The 26623-nt window shown below is 37.2% G+C and overlaps 1 protein-coding gene across 17 annotated transcripts in view; it reads left to right on the forward strand.

Moving 5' to 3' along the window:
• The window catches only part of NEBL (nebulette), a 490627-nt gene that overhangs the window by 308066 nt on the left and 155938 nt on the right, over positions 1-26623 (forward strand). For 10 of the 17 annotated variants that reach the window (XR_005197308.1, XR_005197309.1, XR_005197310.1 and 7 more), the window contains 8 exons: positions 4966-5076; positions 9671-9781; positions 16320-16430; positions 16595-16705; positions 18036-18140; positions 20411-20503; positions 23850-23942; positions 24613-24705. The exons of 2 other annotated variants lie outside the window; for them this stretch is intronic. Coding sequence is in view for 12 of the 15 variants with exons in the window: in XM_017511901.2 (XP_017367390.1) it covers positions 4966-5076; positions 9671-9781; positions 16320-16430; positions 16595-16705; positions 18036-18140; positions 20411-20503; positions 23850-23942; positions 24613-24705 (828 nt within the window). In the remaining 3 variants the exon portion in view is untranslated. The remainder of the gene's footprint in view (positions 1-4965; positions 5077-9670; positions 9782-16319; positions 16431-16594; positions 16706-18035; positions 18141-20410; positions 20504-23849; positions 23943-24612; positions 24706-26623) is intronic. 5 more of the 17 variants (XM_017511902.2, XM_017511912.2, XM_017511905.2 and 2 more) reach the window with 5 other exon arrangements.

Genomic DNA, 26623 nt, shown 5'->3' on the forward strand with positions numbered 1-26623 from the left:
TTTTGTTTTGTTTTGTTTCTGCAGTGAAAATAGAACTAACATTTTAAAAATACTCCATGCTAGGTAATATGCTAAGAGTCTTTTATATCTCGGCTCAGTTAATCATCTAGTAATGATGCTAGAAGGTATTCTCTATAGTTTAAGAATGTATCTACTGAAATTGTCTTAAATGAAATTCTGGATCTAGTAAATGTTAATGTTTTAGAACCTGGTCAAAATTATAATGATTCCCTTTTCTCTGTTATTTTATGTTTTGGTCTGTTTTGTGTTGCTATAACAATACCACAGACTAGGCAATTCATAAAGAACAGAGATTAATTTTTTTCAGTTCTGGAGGCTGGGAAGTTCAAAATCCATGGGTCCACATCTGGCAAAGGTCTTCTTTCTGCATCATCCCATGGCAGAAGGTGGAAAGATAGAGAGTGCTTGCATATGTCTTGGAGGAGGGGATGGGAAACTCATCCCTTTTTCAGGGACCCAACCCCATGATATGAAACCATTCCCATGACATCAGCATCAATCCATTCGTGAGGCAGAACCCTTATGGCCTAATCACCTCTTAGAGTTCTCACCTCCCAGTACTGTTGCATTGGAGATTAAGTTTTCAACACACCAACTTTGGGGTGGGGGACACATTCAAAGCATAGCAACATATTTGATTGATTCTTTTTTTCAATAAAGAGTTAAGAGTTTTTTTCTTTTTATCTACTTTATTCTCAACCTAAGATTATGCTAAGTCACATCTAGATATTCCCCATCCTTTTTTTTCTCTGTACCAGTGAGACTTACGTGTGTGTGTGTGTGTGTGTGTGTGTGTGTGTGTGTGTGTGTGTTTTTCCTTACTAACTTTTCAGGATCAGACACACAAGGTTTTGCCTGCAGCCCATATCAAAGTTCTGTGGGTGCACCTGGGTCCTTATTGCAAAGGGACAAAAATAGTGGATGCTGGTCTCAGTCCAATACAACTTTGATGCTTCATGCTAGGCATGCTCACTAAATAACATCCTTTCTGTTGCCTAATAACATCAGAACAGGCAGAAATGATAACTTGTGGGAAAAAAAAACTCTCATAGGAATTTTGAAAGCATTACTAGTGCTAATTGTTGAAATGGTATAATTCATCTTTTTGGGAAAAAGGCACTCAGATATTACCATGGTTTATTGAATAGACAAAGTTGCTTAATTTCTTCTTTAAGCAAAAAGGAAAAATAATTACCTGGATTTTTCATGTCTTATTCAGTGGCCCCCAATCTTTTGGGCACCAGGGACTGGTTTCATGGAAGACAGTTTTTCCATGGACTGAGGAGTCGTGGTGGTGGAGGGGTTGGTTTCACAATGAAACTGTTCCACCTCAGATCATCAAGCTTTAGTTAGATTCTCATAAGGAATGCATAACCTAGATCCATTGCATGCACAGTTCATAATAGGGTTTGCACTCCTATGAGAATCTAATGCCACCACCGATCTGACAGGAGGCAGAGCTCAGGCAGGAATGCTCCCTCACCCTCCCTCACCACCTGCTGTGAGACCAGGTTGCTAACTGGCCATGGTTGCTACTGGTCCATGGTCTAGGGACTGGGGACACCTGTCTTATTTCCTTTAGGCTAATCAGGAGGAATCTGATAAAGAAACATCAAGTAACCATTTTGACTAAATGAGTTATTTGTTTCAAGTAAATTGATATACTGGTGAATTTGGTCAATTTTCAGAAGCCCCATAAAAATTTACATTTTACAAAATAAATTTCTCTGGAATACCTTTTCTTCCTTTAGAAAATAGTGTGTAAACACTTTATAAAGTATATAAAGAGTTTTATATGCTCCTTTCATTGCTTTTCTATCTTGCACTGCAGCAGTACATTTTGGGTGGAGTAGAGCCACCCAAGAAATGCCCCCATTTTGTAGAAATAACACGGCTGTTATTTCAGTGACCCACAGTCTAGAGAAAGGTTACTACTTTCAGGAGCTGTCATGGTACTTTTGCTTTGTGGGTCTTCTGAAGGGTTAACCCATTTCCCATTTAGAAAAAAACAAAAACGTGCAGTTTGCTGCCAGCACTGATTTAGTTTTACATAAACACGCTCTTTGAGGCTGAAGCAAATTGGACTTTTTATTGAGATGGAATCTCACTCTTATTCAGGCTGGAGTGTAGTGGTGTGTTCTTGGCTCATTGCAACCTCCGCCTCCCAGGTTCAAGCAATTCTTCTGCCTCAACCTCCTGAGTAGCTGGGATTACAGGCAGCCACGACCACGCCCAGCTAATTTTTGTATTTTTAGTAGAGACGGGGTTTCCCTGTGTTGGTTAGCCTGATCTCGAACTCTTGACCTCATGATCTGGCTACCTCAGCCTCCTAAAGTGCTGGGATTACAAGTGTGAGCCACTGTGCCTGGCTGGACCTGACTTGCAATGTGAAAAAATAAAATATAAAAACCATTCTTGGAGTTATTTCTAAACAGAACTTGTCTCTAATCCTAGTGTAACTGCCATATTTATGATGTTACATTAGGATTAGAGACAAGCGTATTCTTGAGGCAAAAGGGAAATGGGCTAAGACAATAAGAAGCTGTTACATAAATTTCCACTGAAAGACACGGGGTCAAAAATCACTCTTCTTTTCCGAGAACATTTCTGGCAGCATCAGCATTTCAGGCTGGGCCTCCTCTTCCAGTTCCCTCCTCTGCCCCTTTCCCTTTACCTCCTCCCTTCCTCTTTGATCCTCAGCCCTAGAAACATTCATGCTGAGCACTCTTTTATTGTTCTGGTCCCAGTTCTGAACTTTTTTTTTTTTTCTACTGTGGTTAACTTTCCTTTCACTGATAAATCCTGAAACTTACAATTCATGATTAATATAATTTAATACCATGTTTCTGTAGTAGAAATTACAGTAATTTATGATTTGAGATTTTAGATAGTGTCTTTTCTTCACCTAACTTTTCTCTTGCCAGGTGAGACATGTTTTCCCTGACATGTATTCCCTTTAATTATAGTAATTCACTATTAGGTTTTTTAGGCTCAACAATCATTTCTTGAAGGGAGTGAAATCTTCCAATGGAAAGTATCTTTGGACCCAATTTATATGCTAAAGGCTAGAAAAATAAAGTAGCTAAAAATCTTAGACAAAGCTTGATGTAAAAAAAAAAAAATGTCTTTAAATTTAGGACCGATGAAATAGATACAAAGGGAATCATCTGTCTTAGAGATGTTTTTTATTTCCAAGATGTAGGCTTGACTGCAGGTTTCTTAAGGAGCCTCTTAAAGGTAAACTTAAGTATTTACCATCTCAGGAAAAGCCACTGGTATCTTTGCCATGGTCTATAATTAAGTTTATCATGCTTTCTTCCAATGTTAGATATAGGTTTAATCTGGGTGTTTTCTGGAAGAAATCTTTAAACCTGGCTTTGAAAAGTTCTTTGTCTTTTTTCACCATAGAACTTTCTTCAAAAAGCATCCCAAAGGTGTGTGTGTTTTCCTAGCTGTATATTTTGGCCGTTTCTAGTCATAATCAACCTACCTTAACGATTTACTTCAGTAAAATAACTTTTTTTTTTTTTCCAGAAGGGTGTTTTGAAGTGAAATAGCTGATGTAAATGAAGGCATGAATGCATACACATATTTCTATTTCACCATTTAAAGAGTCCTTTTTAGCCTGGAGATGCCCTAGATTCAGCCTTGTAACTATTATCTCTACTAATTCCACATAAGGAAGAGAAAAGTTTCTAGTCATTGTTTTTGGTCATCGTATCTCTAGTTCATTAGGTCAGAATGCTCTCATTGCAACTGCTTATTTAGCTTTGTTAGATTTTCAGAATATCCCTTGTTTCTCTAGTTGTGGCTATACCCACATCATTTGTTAGATTACTGTATGGAACACATGTGCTAAGTGAGGAGACAGCATGCTTCTCTTATTTTCCTTCATGGTTTAGAGACATTATTTATGCAATTATCTATCTCTTTAATGAATAAATAATGGATCTAGAAATAGCTTCTCATTTTGCATGAATAACAATTTCATGCAGAATTTATTTTTATCATTTTGGGGATGCAATTTGAACAAAATATTTGGCTGGTAAAGTCTGGACCCTTGTTGAATAGCTATTTCACATGGATGGATATTTTTGTTATTTAGAGAGGCCGTCTTTATAGTCACAAAGCATACGTTATCACTGATTTTTCAAATGTGTAGTTCAAATGTAAGAATTTAGAGAATCATAGCCAAAGAGTGGTAGAGTGTGTTAAAGGGGCTTGTGGTGATCTGAATCTAACTCCCCCCACCCCTAACCCCCACCACAATCACCATTGCATCAACCTTTCAGTTCTTTGTGTGAACTCTCACCTTAAAGACGAGTTTGGTTAACAGGTTCAAAATAAGATTCTCCTCACAGCACAACTTTATTCATATCAAACACCACAGATGATAGAGACATATTCTCAACTCCAAAATCATTAGAGGGAAACCCCCTCTCTCACCCTCAAGCATCATTGCATTTTAGAAGTGATAATTCCTGAATTTGCAAAAGTCTGATGAAGAAGGATGATGGGGACATGAACATTAATGCTGCTTGGGTTTGATGGTGGTTTGAGTGGCTTCCATGCCACCAGATTTTCCCCCAGTCAATAGATCTACTCACCTTGGAGTAAACTAGTGGAGGGATCCAGTCAAATAGCCAATCTTATTGGTTCTGCTCTGAAAAATGGGCTGATGTTAATCCCAGATTATTAAGATGTTAGAAGGCCTCACTCAGAATGGTTTACCAGAGGAAGGGGCTACTTAATAATTCTCCTTTGTTTGGTGAAATTCTAAAATTTATGATGAAGTTGGACTTATTTCCCTGTTGATAGGATGACCCTTAGGCGGTGGAACTACCTAAGAAAACATCATTTTTGTTCTGGGAACTCGTGTTCAAATCTCTTTTCAATGGTCACTGACGTTTCCTAACTTTAAAATTATGTGGTCTTATTTAACAGAAAGTTTATAAAGAGGATTTTGAGAAGGAGATTAAAGGAAGATCCTCACTGGATTTAGACAAGACTCCAGAATTTTTACATGTAAAGTACATCACCAGCCTTCTGAGGGAGGTATGATCTTGACATTTACTATGAAATACCACAAAAAAAGCAAAGACATAACTGAGGAAATATTTACCTAATTATCTACTAATTCAGTGTTTGAGATATTAAGGCATTACTTTTTTTCACTTTGACTTCACTAATAAAGTTTTGCATTTTCATTAAAAACAGGAAAGCATGTGTTAACATTTCTAATTAAAGTTGTGAGAAGAAATTATCCAGATTTCCTGGGGAAACTTGAAAAACAGCTTGGTTTTGTGTTTTAGTTGTAGCTCAGAGCGCTATAAATAGTTTTATAGCAGTTTTTAAAAAGATGTTTTGAATATGGGTGGAGAGAGTTTGATTCTTTCAAACTGAGTTACTATGAAAACATTTGAGAACCAACTTTTCCTGTTGCTTTCCTGCAGCATTCTCATGACATTTGATATCAGAAATGAGATGCTCACATGTGAAGGTTTAGATAAAGGCATATTACTTATAAGTAGTTTGTGTTCTAAGTAGGGAAAAATAATATATTTAGCATATAGAATAGAGGAACTCATATCCTTTTCTTTTATTCTCTGCAAAAATTTTCCCCAAAATGTAATGGTACATTTTTGCTCACAAGTAATATATTAATTTTTTTTAACTTCAAGGCCTTAAAATTAAAAATATCATGTCTGTAGTCCATCCTTTTAAAAGCTAATCTTTTTGTTTTTAAATGACCAAAAAGTACTCATAACTCTTCCAAATCTGCTTAAGTACATACTCTTTATATTAAGGGAACATGTTCCCTAAGTAGAAATGTTTTATATGATGTAATATACATACTACTATAATATAATATGTATTATATAATATATATTGCATGTGTGTATACATACATGAAATTTCATTTCATTTTGAATTTTTGAACTGAGGAAACTATTCCTGAAGGAAATGTCTTAGACCAGTGAAATAAATTTGAGATTAGTTACCTATAGGAGCACATCATTATGAAGTTCTTTAATAAGCAAATGCTAACTGGCTGTAAAGTTTAACTTGTTTTAGAAATTTAATGTGATTCAGTGTTGTAATATATGTTGTGGTGAAATAGACATGTAATTTCCATAAGAGTTATCTTATTACACTATCTTTTCTCACTTCTAGTTCCTAATAAAAAAAATTTGAAATTGAAGGCTAAGCAAATGGCAACTTCCTAGAGAGGAGAGCTGTGGGTATTAGAGGCTAGGAAGTGGCAAGGGGAGAGAATGAGGAGAGGTCGATTAATGGATACAAAGGAATGAGCTCTGATGTTCTGCAGCACCATAAGGTGAATATGGGTAACTGTAATCGTGTATTTTTTTTTTTTTTTTGAGACGGAGTTTCGCCCTCGTTACCCAGGCTGGAGTGCAATGGCGCAATCTCGGCTCACTGCAACCTCCGCCTCCTGGGTTCAGGCAATTCTCCTGCCTCAGCCTCCTGAGCAGATGGGATTACAGGCACACGCCACCATGCCCAGCTAATTTTTTGTAGTTTTAGTAGAGACGGGGTTTCACCGTGTTGACCAGGATGGTCTCGATCTCTTGACCTCATGATCCACCCGCCTCGGCCTCCCAAAGTGCTGGGATTACAGGCGTGAACCACCGAATCGTGTATTTTTAATAAGCTAGAAGAGGAGATTTTGAGTGTTCATAACACTAAGAAATGATACATGTTTGAGGTGATGGATACACCAGCTACCCTGATTGGATCATTATATGTCATGTACACATATTAAAATATCACTCTGTATCCAATAAATATGTACAATTTTTATGTGTCAATTAAAGGGAGGAAAAAAAAAGAAATAGTTGATGGTAAGGCTTTTCAGAAGAAGAAAGTTTAATAATTTTTACAACAATTTTAAATAATGGCAACTTCCTACTACTATTGCCTTCCATTTAAAAATATACACTATGTTAATTTTTTAAAGGGGAGTCTTTTTTATCACTTATGTGCAAATGGCAATGCGAGGTCTATTTTGAGATTCGTAAATGACTTTACTACATGTCGTTGCCTTTTTCTTTTATTTCTCTTTTGGACTGAGTCTCATTTTAAATTTATTAATTCAGAATACATACATCAGGGTAGAAAAAGGCTCAGAATGCCATATTGTGTTGGTCTGTTCAGGCTGCTATAACACAATACCATAGGCTGACTGGCTCAACCAACAGACTTTTCTCAAAGTCCTGGAGACTGGGAAGTCCAAGATCAAGGTGCTGGCAGATTTGGTTCTTGGTGAGGGCCCTCTTCCCAGCTTGCAGACACCTTCGTGCTGTGTCTTCAGCAGAGGGAGAGAACACTGGTCTTCCTCCTTCCTTTAGAGACCTTAATCTTATCAAGGGAGTCTGACTCTCACAATCCCATCTAACCCTAATCACCTCCCAAAGGCCCCACTTTCAAATACAGTCACATTGGGGGCTAGGGCTTCAACATAGGGATTTTGGTGGGAGAGAAACATTTGGTCCATAACAACTATGATGCCAGGTGCTGAAAGACAAATCCTGCATATTCTCACTTTTAAGTGGAATTTAAAACACTTGAACTCTTAGAAGCAGAAAGTAGAATGGTGGTTATAGAGGCTGGAGGGTGGGAGGAATGGGAAGGTGGTAGTTAAAGAGTTCAGAATCTGTAGATACTAGGAATACCTTTTTTCTTTGAGATCTAGTACACAGTGTGGTGAAGATAGTTAATAATAGTATATGGTGCATTTCAAAATTGCTGAGAGAGTAAATTTCAAATGTTCTTACCGCAGAGGTAAATATTTGGGGTAATGAATATATTATTTAGATTGATTTAATTGTTCCCCATTGTATCATAAATGATGACATAATTTTGTACCCATAAATATATACAATAATAGTCAATTTACAATAAGAATTTAAAAATATAAAAAAAATTAACTTAAAAAATGTAGCCTGTCTAATGTGAAAAATAAAAAGGATTTTTGGTAAATTGATGAAATTATGACTTCCCTTTCTAAGTGTAAGCATTTAGCTTCAAATGAACTTTGCATTTTTTACTCTATGGTTTTTACATTGCCATTTAGAGTGTTCAAAGTATCATTTAATAGTTCATTTCCTTTGATTCCCCCCATTGCCCTTTGACATTAGTAGAACAAGTATTTTTATTTTCATTTCACCAGGGTGGAAATCAAGGTTGAGTTACTTAAAAGTCCTGCTGAAGGTCACACCACCAAATAAATGAAAGAGCTCTGACTTTCGCCCGGGTCATTTGACTCAGATCATTCCAAAATTATAAGTAGCCCATTCCAATGTCTAGTAAGCTATTAGTAGAGTAGAGGACAGGCTAATTTAATTATATTGGATGAAGGGAAAGTAACATGAAATGAACCCTAGTATTAACTGGAACCTGATTTCCTATCATTAAAGGAAGTTTCATCTTTCATCTGGCAAGTTAATCATAAATGCAACTTAGTTGAATGAATAAGATCTTTATGATTTTCATATCCAATTAAGTAAGAAATGCAACTCATTGGCAAAAAAAAAAAAAGCAAGTTGTATGTAAGTATGTGTAGAAGGCATTTGGATCTACTTAAAAATATATTCAAATAGGTGAAATTCAAACTATTATTAATTTGTAGAAAATGTTTTGGTTTTACAACTGTTTAAATTGCATGGAGACAGCCTTCCAAAAGCAAAGCCAATAGAGAAGATAACAGAACCTAGAGATGAAGGAAGGGAGACATCATGTGAATTCCAACTTGACAATAACTCAGTCTTTGGATTCTCTATTCCATGAACGGATGCATCTCCTTTGTTGCCTTCCCTAGTTTGAGTTGAGTTGCTGTCATTTGCAACCTAAGAGTCACCATCGCTATCATCATCATAATCATTATCATGTTGAGCGTAGATACCATAATTTACGTAGATTTCGTCATCTCTGAATGATTCCATTCATCATCATGAATGTTGAGCCCCAGATTCCATCAAAGATAGTAAAGGGGGCCTTGAAATATTCTGAGGCTTATAGAAGGATAAAGTAAACACCTAAGGTAATTGTGATGGATAGTGCTTGAAGTATCTGCTTTAGACTACCTTCTATCAGGCTGTGGTGAGCCCGAGTAATTGAAACTCCTAATAGCTTACTAGACCTTGAAATGGGCTGCTTATCATTTGGAATGATCTGAGTCAAATCATAGCGGTTTCTGCTCACTTTTTAAACTTTTTAGAAAAACTTTTGCTACATCAGTCCTTTTGATTTTATAGTTTTCCATTATTTTTCAATCATGTTCTTTTTTGGTAATTCATGTTTTACAGACAACTTTCAAAAATACTTTAATTAATACGGAACATGTGTTCTTAAGATCGTTCTCACCACTGAAAGAGCTTTTTAACAAATCTATGGTACCAAAATATATTGAAAAAAATATGAAAAGGCTAAAAATATTGGAAGCCACTCTGGACTTGGTAGAGGGGAAAATGAAGTGTCAGTAGGAAAAAGGCATGAAGACTTAGCAGTCTGAGTCATTCCTTCCTAGTAATATTTTCCCATTTCAGCGATCTCTAGAAAACATGTGGAATAGCACACTGACTAAAGTGATTCCTGCTAAGTTTTGAACTATGAAATTCTTGTCTTATAGAAAGAATATAAAAAAGATTTGGAAAATGAAATAAAAGGGAAAGGAATGGAACTTAATTCAGAAGTTCTTGACATCCAAAGAGCAAAGCGAGCCTCTGAAATGGTGAGTGAGGTGAGTATGTTTATTTAACACTTTAGATGAATATGTTTTTAGCTGATTTCTTTACCTGTCAATCTTTCTCAAAGGTTCTGTACATCCACAACTTTTATGTGTAAGTGATTGTAAACAGCTATATCCTTAACAGTCTTTTCCTGGGCTATGAATTTCTTTTAAAACTTGCTGCTCATAATCCCCTATCTATGTGCTATGAGAAAAATGGCCATTTCCCCATTTTGGAGAAAATCTCTATAATAAACCAAAATAGTTTAGATTTAACTTTATCTTGTAAGCAGATAAAAGGCAGATGATTGGGAAGGCGTGTCATTATGGTCCATCAGCAACTGCAGGTAGAAATTTCGCATGCTTTCCTGTTGATAACCCAACTGACTCTCCCAGTCTTGGCCTGGGCTGTGGAATGAATCTTGTTCAGCCTCTTTATCAAATGAAAGTGGTTTCTGTTCACTTTTCATGCACTTTAAAAGGAGAACTGAAATGTCTCTGAAGTGTTTTCAGTCTTATAATCCTTGTATTTTGTCATTACTTTGGGTCATATAATGTCACTGTGCTTTGAAGAGATTTTAGCTGAATTTAGCAGTGAAAGAGCTTAAAGCCTTCTCCCCATATTTTAATAGACTCTGATGATAATGATGACAGCTGTGATGATGGTGATGGTTACTCAGGTTGCAAATGACAGAAACTCAACTCAAACTAGGGAAGGCAACAAAGAAGATGCATTCGCTCATGGAATAGAAAATCCAAAGATTGAGTTATTGTCAAGTTGGAATTCACATGATGCCTCTCTTCCTTCATCTCTTGATTCTGTTATTTTCTCTGTTGGCTTTGCTTTTGGAAGACTGTCTCCATGCAATAAAACCTTTTAATAACAGGATAACTCATATCTATGGCCAGTAATCCTAGTGGGAAGTGAACATCCCTTTTTATAGTTCCAATTAAGTCTTAGGTCTGAATCTCCTTAGATGAATCGCTGTTCTGTACCTAATCATTGTGTCTGGGGTTGGGCAAGTAGAATGTGCTGATCATCCTCTCATGGTCACCCATTTGTTGAGGTAGTTTAACAGTGTCTTATATAAAACATTCTAAATTTTTATGTGTTTAAAACATCACCTTAATCTCGGCTGTGTTCACTATCTTTAAATAAAGGAAACATTTAAAAGGCACTTTAGTAGAATTAAAAATATATGTGGGGAGTAGGGAGGTGATGGAAATCAATCCTTCCCAAGGGTATGGATTGAGAGAACCTAGAGGTCATTTACCAAAAGAAAACCATGGAGCTTTTTGCCAGAAGAAGGGAGGAATGGATGCTGGTAGGCTATAAACAACATATGCCCTTGGTGAGGTCTGTGGCTAACATTGTCACTACATTATCCCTACATTAGTCATTTTCTGCAAATTCCGTCACAATGACATGTCCAATGCACATGCAGAGATTGTCTTGTAATTACTTGTCAGTAGCATGTGTAAAAGTTGTTTTATTCTCCCAGTAGCAAAGTGCAGACAGAAGCAGTTGAATGGGAGGATGGCAGCAGGAGCAGTGTTAATTGGGCCTTATTAGGAGAAGGAAGGACTGGCCTAGGAGAATAAGATTAAAAAACTAGAAGAAGGTATCAGGTATTGATCACCTTCTCTGTGCTGAGCTCTGTGCTGTAGAGTCTCACTGATTCTTAAAATGGATCCTACATGGAGGTACAGACATACCGTGGAGATACTATGGGTTCAGTTCCAGACCACTATAATAAAGCAAATATCACAATAAAGTGGGTCACATGAACTTTTTGGTTTCCCAATGCATATGCATGTTGTGTTTATACCATACTGTAGTCTAAGAAATATGCAGTAGCCTTATATCCAAAATACATCCCTATCTTAATTAAAAATACTTTATCAATAAAAGTGCTAATGATTATCTGATCCTTCAGCAAGTGGAAATCTTTTTGCTGGTGGAGGGTCTTGTCTCTATGTGGATGGCTGCTGACTGATCAGGGTGGTGGCTGCTGAAGGTTGGGATGACTGTGGCCATTTCTTAAAATAAGACAACAATTAATGTGAAGTTTGCCACATTAATTGCCTCTTCCTTTCATGAAAGATTTCTCTGCAGCATGTGATGCCGTTGATACATTTTACTCACAGTAGAGCTTTCAAGATTAGGGACCATCCTCTCAAACCCATTGATGTTTTATTGACAAAATTTACGTCATATCCTAAATCCTTTGTTGTCATTTCAACAGTGATCACAGCATCTTCACAAGGATTTAATCTTAAGAAACCATGTTCTTTGCTTGCCCCTCGGAAGCAACTTCTTATCCATTCAAGTGTGATCATGAGATGGCAGCAATTCAGTCACATTTTCAATCTCTACTTCTAATTCTAGTTCTCTTGCTACTTCCACTGCATCTGCAGTTGCTTCCTCCACTGAAGTCTTGAACTTCAAATTCATCCATGAGAGTTGAAGTCAACTTCTTCCAAACTTCTATCGATGTTGATATTTGGTGCTTCTCTCATGAATCACAAATGTTCTAAATGGCATCTAGAATGATGAATCTTTTTCAGAAGGTTTTCAGTTTACTTTGCCCAGATTCATCAGAGGAATCATGATCTCTGACAGCTATAGCCTTATGAAATGTATTTCTTAAATAATAATCCTTGAAAGTAAAAATTTTCTTTGATCCATGGACTGCAGAATGGATGCTGTACAGCAGGCATGAAAACATTAATATTCTTACACATCTTTATCAGAGCTCTTTGGTCACTAGGTACCTTGTAACTAAACATTAATATTTTCAAAGGAATTTTTCTTTTCTGAGCAATAGGTCTTGGCAGTAGGCTTCAGATATTCAGTAAACCATACTTAAACAAATGTGCTGTCATTCAGGCTTTGTCGTTCCATTTATAAAGTGCAGGCAGAGCACATTTAGCATAATTCTAAAGACCCTAGGATTTCCAGAATGGTAAGTGAGGATTGGTTTTAACCTAAAGTCACCAGCTGCATTAGCCCCTGATAAGAGTCGGCTTGTCCTTTGAAGAATTGAAGTGAGACACTGACTTTTCCTCACTAGCTATGGAAGTCCTAGATGGCATGTTCTTCCAATAGAAGGCTGTTTTGTCTGCACTGAAGCTCTGTAGTTTAGTGTAGCTACCTTCATTAATCATCCTAGCTATATAGGGACTTTTAACATTTGGACAATAGTCATTTGATTGCATGTTCTTAAAATAGCCTTCGTTGACATGATCAGCTTGCATGATATTTCTACACAGTCAGCATTTTGGGTGGAGGTCTGATATATCCTGAATGACCATGTTCATTCATCTAACACCATTTTTCTCTTCATGGGATACAGGATATTGATTTAGAAGTTTTGTCTTAAATTCTATAACAGGATGGATATCATATCACAAGGTTGTAGGAGTCAGACCATATGCATATTTTTCGAAGGAAGTACCCCAGAACTTTCTCCATAGCTCTTGAACTTTCCCAGCGAGTCTGAGAATATAAAATAATCTCTGGAGTAAAGAGGATTTGGGATGTGATGATTTTATAAAAAGTGTATGTGAAGAAAACAGGGTGCAGGTGAAGGGGTCCTGCTCACTTATCTTGAGGCTGGTTAGGTGGGGGCTTCAGTGGGGTACTCTGAGACCTGTTGTATGACATTTGCACTTGGGAAGAGCTGACTCAGGACTGACACCTTGCAGGAAATCAGGAAGGCTAGATGTATAGCTGCTTAGCTGCTAGGGAAGTTACTATTGTTTTGAAAATAACTGACATCCCCAGGGTTAGGCACTGGCCAGGGAAATGGGATTGCCATGATTGATTAAGACAAAGGCAGTGGAGATGGTATAGATTTCCTGATCAATAAAGGTTCCATTTTGAAGTGGTAGCCAGGGGTGGACAGCCAGGAACACGAGGAACAAGAACTTGAAAATCTCCTTTAATCCCTTTCCTACTTCTGTTCTCCTCCTGAGAGATAGTCATTGTTATAAGTTTGTTAAGGAACCTTCCAAATCTGTTCTATGTGTATCTGGAGAAACATACACTTGTACACATAGAGACTTAAAAGTCTTAAATGGGTTCATACCATATACTGTGTTCTGTGTGTGTTTGTTTTTTCACTTTATATTATGCATCTTTTTTCATGTTCCTTCTGATAGGCCTACCTCATTCTTATAGAAAAATTGAGTGTTCTATAACATGGATGTGAATGTGTGACTATTTATTTTTGTTGTCTACAGGGAAATGTCTGATGGGATCTCAACATTTTAGATCAAAACTAGAACCTTAATTTCCCCCCAGGTTAGCTTTCCGCCATCTGCTTCTCAGCAAATGGCACCAACCAAAGCATAGAAGTCACTTTGATTCCTCTCACTGGCATGCTTTCAGTATTGATGCCCCTCCCATAGTGATGGTCTAAGTCCACCACTTTCTCGCCACCCTAATCCAGCCACCATCTCTAGCCTCTAGATCATTGCCATACCTTCCTAACTAAAATTCTGCTATTATTGCCCTCCTAGTAGACATTCTCAACCCAGCAGAAGAAGAATCCTTGAGGGAATTAAATGAAATTTTGTTACTCTCCTCACATGCAATTCTCTAGTGGTTTCCTGTCACATCCAGTGTAAATCGATACACCTGGCTCTGGTGAAGTCTGCACTTTTAGGCTGAGAGTCTAAATCAATAAAACCCCGTAAAATAAAAATAATAAAAATCTTATTTGCATATAATCATAGTCATGTTTCATTCTGCCTAAATGACAGGCTCAGATCCTTTTTAACCAATGTTTGGCACTTTGCCATAGTTTATTTTTAATATCAAAAGTTTATTTTTCAAGTAAAGTCAATGGATCATATTGTGACACAAATGACCCTCAACAGACAAGCCTTCCTACATCTCTGGGCTTGACCATGTGACTTTCTTTAGCCAATGAGACATCAGCAAATGTGACTCAAGCAGAGGCTAAACACAATTCTGCATTAGGGTTTGCCGTGTTGGAACGTAGATGCCACCATGTTGTTGTTTTAAACCTTCTAAGTTTTGGGGTGTTTTGTCAGGCAGACAATGAATAACTGATGCAAAGGATGTCTACTGTAGTCTATGTGCTTTAGAACACGTTTACATAATTACATTTGAAAGTTCATATTGGAAAATTGTTACTCCTTCTACCATGGCACCTTGGTGGCTGTTATCAGTGCCTCAATTTCATTATGTATGTTGGCCTCCAAGTGAAATGTTTTGTTTTGGGGCTTTAAACAGGATGACTAAGACAGAGTGCTTTTTATAGGCACAGTAATAATTGAATCTTATTACTTTGAAAGTTAAACATAATTATGTAAACTTTTATTTAGAAAAGTGATACTGGGAGTATAAGTCAGTGAAAACGGGAAGATTTATGAATGGAACACAGGAGGAAAAATACTCCAAGATTGAGATTTTTGTTTACCACTTATCTAAATTTAGAGAATGTACTAATAAGCAAACCAACATTTACTTTGCAGCAGAGAATCTACAAATCTGATGTGTGTCAGCATAATAGGAAATAATTGTTTTCAAACAAATTTAATTGGATATAATCATTTTTTAATAACATTTTTCTTTGAAGAATAATATACAGAAAATGCAAATTTATATATGTACAGCTTGCTGAATTTTATAATCAGTTTTCAAATGTGACAAAAGTTCCTAAAGATGTGTGTCTGTGCAATTATGACTATCTTGTAAGCAGTAGGTAATCCAATTCCAACTGGCTTAAAAGAAAAAACACAGATAACTTGTTTGTTGTTCTTATGATTGAACAGTAGAGAAATTCCTAGGCACAGCTTGATCTAGTACTCAAATAATGAGATTTAGTTTCATTTTCTATCTTTCAGTTCCTAGGTAGGCTTTCTTGTTTGCAAAGAGGCTTCCAGAAACTCTTAACGTTAAAAAAAAAAAAAAAATGCATGCATCCAGGAACCAATTCTGCAGTGTAGGTGATGGAGTATAATGATTTATTTAAGCCCAGCAGAGCCTAGAGATTTGGGCCAGTCTCTCCCAAGCCGATGGTTTAGGAGCGGGGAGCATTGAGTTGTCCATTGGCAAATCAGGAAGCCAATCAAGTGAATAGAAGGGGTAGATTCCAGAGAAGCAACCAAACACTTATTTACTACAGTGTGAAAAACAGCACTTTTACAATCACTCTTGACTGACACTTGACTGAGCCATATATGATCCAATAATATATCAAGCTTTTATTGAAATGTAAGAATTTCCCCTTGGCTAGATCTGTTTTTTCTTTTTCTTAATTCAGATTAAGCTGAATTAAGAATTGTTAAAATCCTGATTAAGAAATAAAAAAAAAAAGTAGAAAGTCTTCTGATTACTGGTGAATAAGTTACTCTAAGTCATGTTCCTACCACAAGTAAAACTTTCTTATTCTATAGAAATAAAATAAATAAGATTCAACTTAATTCCAGAAGACATGGTCTTGATGTCAAAATGATGTCTCAATTTTTGAGCAGTTTTTCAAATGATTGGCGAGCACTAACTCTTTCATTTCTGCAGAAAGACTATAAAAGAGATCTGGAGACTCAAATTAAAGGGAAAGGGATGCAGGTGAGCACAGACACTCTTGATGTCCAGAGAGCTAAGAAAGCATCCGAGATGGCCAGCCAGGTAAGACAGCAGTGAGATACAGGGTTGAAAACAAATGTCTTGAATCATAGCTGGAAAGAGCACGTGTTCTTTCCACATGGGTGGCTTTGAGATTCAAACACATAAATTTCGACATTTCTATTAAAGCTTAAGCAAAACTCTAAGATTATTTTCTGTTCCATTAGAAACAATACAAAAAGGACTTAGAAAATGAAATTAAAGGGAAAGGAATGCAAGTGAGCATGGATATCCCAGATATCCTTCGAGCCAAGAGGACATCTGAAATCTATAGCCAGGTTGGTCAAGAATGAAGACGCTCAGAACTGTGTATTCCAGTGTCATGTTGCCATGTGCTTTGTGTGTCTCTATGAATGACATCTTTCTGAGGGCATTGCATTCAGGGTTAGTGTACTCTTTCACTAAAACCACTGGCCAAACTCGATTAACCTTACTAATTAATAGGACAGTTGTCATAGATTCAATTCAGTAGACATTATGGAAAGCTACAGCCTCTTTGTTGGGGCTCCTTGTTTTGAGTCCAAGGACATTAAAACTTTTTTTTTTGTTTGTTTTGTTTGAGATGGAGATCTCACTCTTTCACCCAGGCTGGAATGCAGTGGCACCATTGTAGCTTGCTGCAGCCTCAAACTCCTGGGCTGAAGCGTATCTTTCTGCCTCAGTGGGCATGAGCCATTGAGCCCAGCCTAAGAACATTTTAACCTTTTCTTTTTCGACCCCATTCCACTTGGCTTGAATGCTTTTTGCTCATTCCACAGAGAAATAAATTACAAACAATTTGCCTTTTAACCATTTCATAATGAATATTAGTATTAAGATAGCTCCAGATAAAACTAACAGTGGCTCAAGCTGCACAAGGTATAAAGTTTAAGTAAAAATTGGGAGCAGCTAAGTTTTCTCGGTGAAATTTAGATTTGTCAAATATACTAGTCCCATGTTCTGTAAACAAAACTGGATGTGGTAGAAGTAATAACCACAAAAAAAAAATTCATGGAAGAAGAATTTACTTATAAAATCTGATCTGGGCAAAAGCATTCATTAGCAAATAATACCTTTGCTATAACATTTACTAAAAAATAATGACTCCCAATAGGAAAAAAATGGCAGAAGGAATGAAAAAAGTGAAGATTGTTATGAAAATTGACCATAGAATTAAATTTGATTAATGGAGTTTATGCAGAAAGGAATGTATAACAACATTTGGTGAAATTTGTTAAAATTCTGATTAAGACATAGGAAGGACATTAAGATATTGCCTGGGTTGTGTTAGAGCTCATAGTAGGTCGTTTAGTGGAGAGAAAAGTAAGATTTTAATCTCAACTTCAAAATATTGGCAACTTTCCCTTAACCAAATGTATCTTTACTCGAAGTAGGAAGCAAAGCATAAATCCAAAAGCCTTGTGGTATGGTAGAGATCAAAGAATGGTATCATTCTATCTCTACCTCTCTGCCTCTCTCTCTTTCTGTCTGCCTGCCCCTCCCTCCCTCCCTCCCTCTCTCTCTCTCTCTCTCTCTCTCTCTCTCTCTGTCGTCTCTCTGTCTCTCATGCGTGGATGCGTGCCCACATGCACACAATTTCAGATTTATATCAACTGTTTATATTTTTAGAGAAAGTATAAAGATGAAGCAGAGAAGATGCTTTCTCACTATTCTACAGTAGCAGATACTCCTGAAATTCAGAGAATTAAGACAACTCAACAGAACATTAGTGCAGTGAGTAGCCATTCTTTCTTTTCAGTTGCCTCCTTGAAATTTTGTTTTGTAAGAAATAGGTTTTTTTAATCATTGTCTGATTTTTTTTTTTGCATTACTTGAATTTTCTGTCAAGTTGTATTATCTTTATTTCCTTAAAGTAATAAGAATACTGATAATTTTTACAAATTATCACTTATAATTGTTTTGGAATTACAAATTCAAGTTTTCCTCTTTGGTACAAATAACAGTTAATAACTAATTTTTAAAATTTAACACAGGAAAGAAGTCTTAGTCTTCTACACAGATTTTACTTTGACGATGAAAATAGTCATATGAAGTGACTTTATTCCTGATTATTGATTGTTTATAATGATATGATATCTAGGGATTTCCTCATTCTTAATACATTTCTAAACTTCTCTATGTTTATTTTGAGGAAGAGGAATTGCGTCAGTACTATTTTTTTGAACTTTTAAGTTCAGGAGCACATGAACAGGTTTTTACATAGGTAAACTTGTGTCATGGGGATTTGTTGTACAGATTATTTTGTCACTCAGGTATTAAGCCTAGTACCTATTAGTTATTTTTTTCTGATCCTCTCCCCTCCCCACAGCTCACCCTCTGATAGGCTTCTGTTTGTGTTGTTCCCCTCTAGGTGTCTATGTGTTCTCATCATTTAGCTCCCACTTACAAGCGAGAACATGCAGTGTTTGGTTTTCTCTTCCTGCATTAGCTTACTGAGTATAATAGCGTCTAGCTCCATCATGTCCCTGCAAAGGCCGTGATCTCATTCTCTTTTATGGCTGCATAGTATTCCATGATGTATATGTACCACATTTTCTTTATCCAGTCTGTCATTGACGGGCATTTAGATTGATTCCATGTCTTTGCTATTGTAAATAGTGCATGAGCACTATTAATTAAGAGGCTGGGTCCATGATTATTAAATGTACAAACTTCTAAAATTGTGAAAATTGACCACACAACGAATATTTTAATGTAGAATTAGCTTAGTCATAATAGTTAAGTAAGCATCTCATCAAAATGTAAATTCTAATAAATATGAGGACTTCTGGAATATCTTCTACCTTCCAATTAGTTGGCAAGCGCCAGCTCTCAAGGTAGGCTGGTCAGCTGCCCACTAGGTATCCACAAGGATGGCCAGGGTGTGCTTAGAAATGGGAAAGTCTTGCTGGAAGGACCAGGAAAGGAGGCTGTGCAATTCCATAGTGTTCTAGAGTTCTAGCTTTTAAAAGGAAGAAAACATCTCTCCTACTGTGTTCTCCCACCAACGCAGGGGCCACTGGATTACCCAGTATCAAGAGAAGGAGTAATTTTGTCCTCCTTTGCTTTTCTTATAATTACTCTGTTTTTCTGCAGAGTACTCTTGTGTTTCTGTTCTGCTTTGGGTTTAGAAGGGGTAGATGTTAGTAGGGGAGGAAACACATGGGATAGAGATAACAAATGAAGATGAAGAAAATAGACTTGTAATTAACATTGATATTGATGATGAGCTAATATTTTCTTGGAAGAGAATGTGGGCATCCTTGTGTCTGGAGAATACAAGTTGCCTAAAATGTCATGCTGTTTTTGAATTCATTGATAACAGCTTAATGGGCTTTTGTAATATCTGCTTTGATTTTTCTCAAATACACATGTGAAATATATTTGAAGAAAGGAACTCTGGTTTGCCAATTGTATTATTTTATTTTATTTATTTTATTTTTTGAGATGGAGTCTCACTCTGTTGCCTAGGCTGGTGTGCAATGGTGTGATCTCGGCTCACTACAACCTCTGCCTCCGCGTTCAAGTGATTCTTCTGCCTTAGCCTCCTGAGTAGCTGTGACTACAGGCATGCACCACCACACCCCACTAATTTTTTTGTATTTTTAGTAGAGATGGGGTTTCACCATTTTGGCTAGGCTGGTCTCAAACTCCTGACCGCATGATCCACCTGCCTCAGCTTCCCAAAGTGCTAGGATTCCAGGCCTGAGCCACTGTGCACGGCCGCCAATGTGTATTCTTAAAGCAAATAATCTGCAGTCAACCAGGGTAGCTGTCTAGCCCTAGAACAGGTAGTAGAGGGTTTACTTGTAAGATTAGGGATATAAACCCAAAGTTGGACATATATTAATGGATTATTTAATTGGTTCCTATAATGGCAGCACTCATAAATAGATGCAGTATTCGCATTATTATAAAACCTGAGAATTTGTCTTCCTAAGGAGTGGATCTAGGACTTGAATTCTGACAAGCTTGATTATTCTTTTCCTTTTCTTATAATAAAGGTATTTTATAAGAAAGAAGTAGGAGCTGGCACTGCAGTAAAAGATACCCCAGAGATTGAACGAGTGAAGAAAAATCAGCAGAATATTAGTTCAGTAAGTTATCTACAGCATTAATTATCTTTTCTAAAAGCAAACAGAAACTATAGATAAATGCTTTTAGTTCTTTACTCAACTGATGGCTTTTTTAACTTTTATTCTTCAATTTATTGAAATGCTATTTCATCATAAATCAAAGATCTAACTTTCAGAACAAAAACTGTATCCTTGTTCCCCTGGACGCTGAAGCAGTGTTTCATTGTGATATATCACAGTGAAGTAGAGTAAGGTCATTTTAATGAAACCTAGGATTAGATTTCATCTCTTTGAAGAGAATTTTAACTCTGTCAAATTTTGCATAGAAAGGATACATTTCAGTGCCTCTCTACAAGTTGGAAGAAAGAAATTTTTCCCTGATAGAATGATTAAAGGCCCCAGAATATTTATTTGGCAGCTTAAGCAAAGGTTTAGATTTGAAAAAGCAAATAATACCAATTCGTTTTTAACCCATGTCAGTCACATCTCTAAGCTTTTTCTCAGACACACTTCTGCCCATTTCTGCTTTCCAGCCCCCTTTACCTTCTGCTTCTTCCAGCAAAAACAAAAACAAATGACACACCTGCACTGTAAATTGTAAAATAACCTGCTCTCCAATTACCTTTGGACTGGGGGAAGGGTCCTCTTCTGATAGAGGGTCCTTCTAACATTGAGGTACCTAATGTTATGGCTAAAATTTTTTCCATTGAGTGTTTGACATTTGCAATGTATAATTGCTCTCCTTACCAATGAGATATTCTCCCATATATATTTTGTACATTTATTTTATTTTGAGACAGAGTCTTGCTTTGTTGCCTAGGCTGTAGTACAGTGGTGTAAGCTCAGCTCACTGCAACCTCTGCCTCATAGGTTCAAGAGATTCCTCTGCCTCAGTTTCCCAAGTAGCTGGGATTACAGGTCCACACCACCATGCCTGGCTATTTTTTTTTATTTTTAGTGGAGATGGGGTTTTACCATGTTGGCCAGGCTGCTCTCGAACACCTGACCTCAAGTGATCCGCCCGCATCAGCCTCCCAGAGTGCTGGGATTATAGGTGTGAGCTACTGGGCCCATCTAGTACATTTAGTTTCTTGTTGATGAAGTAAAAAGGATTCGTTCTTTATTTTTTTTTTTTGAAACGGAGTTTCACTCATGTTACCCAGGCTGGAGTGCAATGGCGCGATCTCGGCTCACCGCAACCTCCGCCTCCTGGGTTCAGGCAATTCTCCTGCCTCAGCCTCCTGAGTAGCTGGGATTACAGGCACGTGCCACCATGCCCAGCTAATTTTTTGTATTTTTAGTGGAGACGGGGTTTCACCATGTTGACCAGGATGGTCTCGATCTCTTGACCTCGTGATCCACCCGCCTCGGCCGTTCTTTAAATCCCTGTCTCTGACTTATCTGTTCATCTTCACCCTTGGGAAGAGTACCTTCCCTTTAAGTACTCTTAGCAGAATGGCATTGATTAGACTCATCTGTGGGTCACTTGGTCGTTATGCAGCATCCTGAGAATATCAGTGTAGGCCAGCATTTGTGAAGAAAGTGTAGGAGAGGTAAGATAATGCATTAGTAAAGCATGCTTCAAAATGAAAGTATAAAAAGTCTGCAGAATACATGAGTGCAATAAAACCTTTGTAGCATGCATGGAGCTATCTCCTGAAGAAAGCGCAAAGAGGACCAAGGCTTAAGGTGTAGATGAGGGTGAATGAATGTGTTCTTCTGATCTTTCGTGGTGAGAGCCTGTGTCAGTCTGGTAGAGCAATTAGTTTGGGAGAGAAGTATGAAATGTTTGTTTCCTTCACTTTCCAATGATAATATTTAAAATGCACCCATCGATGTACTGTAACTTAATAGTATAAATATTCTGTAGTGTGTAATTCTATAGACTACAGTGAAATAGCTCTGCTGTATCGATTAGAGTCCTTTCGAAAAACAAAAGTGTTCATCTTTAATCATGTTAAGCTTCTCACCCGAGAAAAATCCCACAAAGTATTACAGTGTATCGTTTACTCTCTCAGCATCCCACAGCCTCTTCTAGCAAATAAATGCATAGTTCTGTATCTCCATGAGGTTGGGCCATAAACTCCTGCTTAGTATTCAAATGGAAAGTTGCCCTTTTAAGATTAGCTAGATCTGTCAAACCAAGATATGATTCTCTAACATTTAAAGATCTCGACATTTTCCACCTCCAGAGTACAAGCCTTTCAGGTGTTAGCTCTCTGTGTTAAGAACTATTTCTGAATTTTATTTAGAGGTAGCCTGTCTCGGTGAATGTGCAGTTTAACTGTTTTGGGTCTGGACTAATTTTGGCATTGTTACTTATATGAAATCCACAGATACTAAGATGCAGATATCTGAGATATTTAGGTATTGTTTCTTTATGACATTCTGCATGGATTTCAGCCTTAATCATTTGAAACATTACCAAGCGACTTCTGAAACATGTTTCATGTAGATTTAAATCTTTGCTTAATTTCAATACGGTCCTCTTAAGTTGAGCCTGTGCTTTCATATGTTTATATATGTATGTATTCTTTTCCTCAAACCCAATCTTCCATGAATTCTAGACATATTAAAATACCAGCTGAAGTGACAGCATCACTAATCATTTTATAAGTCCAAAGAACTCTTTCTTGTCCCATGTGTGACTATGTGCTCGTATTACCATTTGCCTGATTGATATTCCTCTAAATAGATTTGAAGGGAGAGATTTTTGAGTGAAGTAGAAGACAGGATAAAGGTGAGCTTTTCCTAACGTGATTGTGTGGATAACAGACACTTCTGACTTTCTGGCACTGACCTTGCTTATAGTCATGCAGAACCCAGTGGTCTATGCTTTTAGTACATTTCCTTCCATTTCCCTTTTTCTCTTCTTTTATTGTGCTGACTTAATTTTTTTCCTTATTCTAGATTACTTACGTGCTCTCAGTCAGACAAGCAATATTTCCCACACTCTGTGGCTAACTTATTTTGACTTTTGCCTTTAAATACATGTTAAATTTTAATTACCATGTTAATAGAAACTGCTTTTTGGATAGAAAATAATCACATTATTTAAGATAATTTACAGGTTTTTTTTCCTGCATATGCCTAATGATAAAATTTATTTTCATAGGCAACCTTTGCTTATTTTAATTAAAAAACTCCTATAGTGATGAACAGGTGAATAGATGTGGATTTATTTGTACCTTAGGAATAAGCAATCCTAAAAATATCAGATAAAATTAAGAATTGTGTCCCCAATGAAGGAAAAGTAATGTTGGAATTAATAAAATTCAATTATACAATAGTTAGAAATGAAGAATTCTCAATGATTTTAAAGCCTTGCATAGAATAAAGTTAACATTATATTCTTATAATTATGCAGGTGAAATACAAAGAAGAGATTAAACATGCAACAGCCATTTCTGATCCTCCAGAACTAAAGAGAGTCAAAGAAAACCAGAAGAACATCAGCAATGTGATCATATTTCTTAAGTATTTTTAAAAAATATTTTATTGTATTTCAACATATAATGATGGCATAAAACCAGTACAGGTGAAATCTCATCACAGTGAATCCCCATTGCAAGAGGATTGGTTCCTTAAAAGTGGAGCTCGCATTTTACACAGCTTTATGCCCTCCGGGACACTTAAATCATTCTTACTGAGGAAGGGATTATTCATTATTACTCATAAGATCAAACTCAGAGAGGCCACCAATAAATAATACAATCTCAAGGAAAACAATGAAAGATGTGATTTAAAATATTTGGTAAAAGTTGGGTGCAGTGGCTCACACCTGTAATCCCAGCACTTTGGGAGGCCCCAAGTTGGGAGGATGGCTTGAGCTTGGTAGGCTGAGGCTGCAGTGAGCTGTGATGATGCCATTGCACTCCAGCCTGGGCAACAGAGCAAGACCTTGTCTCAAATATACAACAACAGCAGCAGCAAAATGATTTGACAAGGAAAAGACTGGCATTGCCAAGAAGATAAAATCTGTACGCTGTATATATTTCACTTTGAAATCCTGATGATGATTTTACTAATAAATGTTCTGTGGTCATGTGACATTTAAAAAAACCTGTTCCATTGTTTTGGGATGCATTTATCTCCCATAATCTCTAACTGTCTTGCACCTTGTCTCTCAGCTCCAGTATAAAGAGCAAAACTACAAGGCCACTCCAGTAAGCATGACCCCGGAGATAGGGAGAGTGCGGCGGAACCAGGAGCAGCTGAGTGCGGCAAGTTGTTTGTTTCTTTTTATATTTTCTCAAACAGAACATACTTTTATTTAAAAATATTCCCTGCGGAAGGCCATTATCCTTAGCAAACTAACACAGAAATAGAAAACCAAATACTGCATAATGATGAGAGCTAAATGAGGAGAACACACGGACACAAAGAGGTGAATAACAGACACTGGGCCTGTTGGAAGGGAGAGAGTGGGAGGAGGGAGAGGATCAGGAAAAGTCACTATTGAGTGCTGGCCTTAATGCTGGGGTGACAAAATACTCTGTACAACAAACTCGTATAACACGAGTTCACCTGTGTAACAAACTTGCACAGGCACCCCTGAACTTAAAAGTTTAAAGAATGAATTTGAACCACATGCAATTATATGGATGAATCATATAATATGAAAAAGTGAATTTCATGCAGCATTAACTCTTTTGTGAAGTTCAACAACTGCAATATTAATGATGATGATAAATGGAGTATCTCCAGATTTAATGAAACTATGAAACTATCTAAAAATTAAAAAAGGAACAGCTTTACATCCTCTGCATTTTTGGATGGTCCTTTTCACATTTCCTTGTTGAAGGGCATGAACTGTGTGTCCAGGAAATTTGGGACTGTGTTGCTGTAACTTAGCTGTGTTTGCTTATTCAACAAATCTTCATTAAGATATCTTACCCAAATGTACTGGACATTGTCCTGGTCATCTAGACACAAAGATGGATAAGACCCACTTTCTGTCCTCAAGGAACTCATAGTTCATTTGGGAAATCTCTTAAAAAAATGCGGTTAATGGAGAATGTGGAACTGATATCAATATCAAAAGAAAAAAAAATATCTATTGGAACAGGGCAAAAGAAGACCTGGCTTGACTGGCTTTCTAAGACGTGGTGTCAAGTCAAAGAACCTTATAAGTTAAATGGAAAACATTTTTCAATCTCTCAATGAACTGTTGTGAATAAAGCAAAAATAGTTAACAAGGCACCTCGGCTGTGTACTGGGCCCTGTGCTAATGTTCTGTGAAAACCAATGAGGTCAGCACTGTTTGTTTCTCTCGTTGGTAGATATGAGAAACTGAGTCTTGGGGAGGTCAGAGGACATGTTGTGTCCCCCCCCACCCCCACCACCTCCAGCTAGTAAGGGCAGAGCTGAGACTGAAACATACTGAACATATTGTTGAACTTTCACCAATACAATCAAAAGCCTTCTTTTTCTAAAACAGGTACTTTTGAAAGACTTTGTAAGAGCAAGTTCTCTGGGGTGGAGATAATTAGGCTCCACACTGTTTATCCTCATAATATCCCCGGGAGGTGGTAGAAGTCAGAAAGCTTTAGCTTCTATAGAAGGCAGAAGCCCCAGGGTCAGAAAGAGAGTTAAAAGCCTTCCAGGGGGCTGGGTGCCGTAGCTCTTGCCTGTAATCCCAGCACTTTGGGAGGCTGAGGCAGGTGGATCACCTGAGGTTAGGAGTTTAAGACCAGCCTGGCCAACATGGTGAAACCCCATCTTTACTAAAAATATAAAAAATTAGCTGACTGGTGGTGAGTGCCTGTAATCCCAGCTGCTTGGGAGGCTGAGGCAGGAGAATTGCTTGAACCTGGGAGGTGGAGGTTGCAGCAAGCCAAGATTGCACTATTGCACTACAGCCTGGGCAACAAGGGCGAAACTCCATCTCAAAAAGAAAAAAAAATAGGGGTCCTTTTAGGCTGGCAGGGAATGGACTTCACTAGAATTCTCTTGTAATAACTTTATTCTGGTGTTTCTTTTAAAGCATGTTACCTTATGATTCCATTATTTTTATTTGTGGAATTTATGGTTAATTTTGATATTGAAGAGGAAAGCGTTTATTGAACACTCCTATTTAAACAGCACCACTAACAGCTTGTGGTTGCTAAGCCAGTCCCATTGGAATGTGGGCGTAGATGT

This window comes from Cebus imitator, unplaced genomic scaffold (assembly GCF_001604975.1).
Source record: "Cebus imitator isolate Cc_AM_T3 unplaced genomic scaffold, Cebus_imitator-1.0 Scaffold456, whole genome shotgun sequence".
In the NCBI taxonomy this organism is placed as follows: Eukaryota; Metazoa; Chordata; class Mammalia; order Primates; family Cebidae; genus Cebus; species Cebus imitator.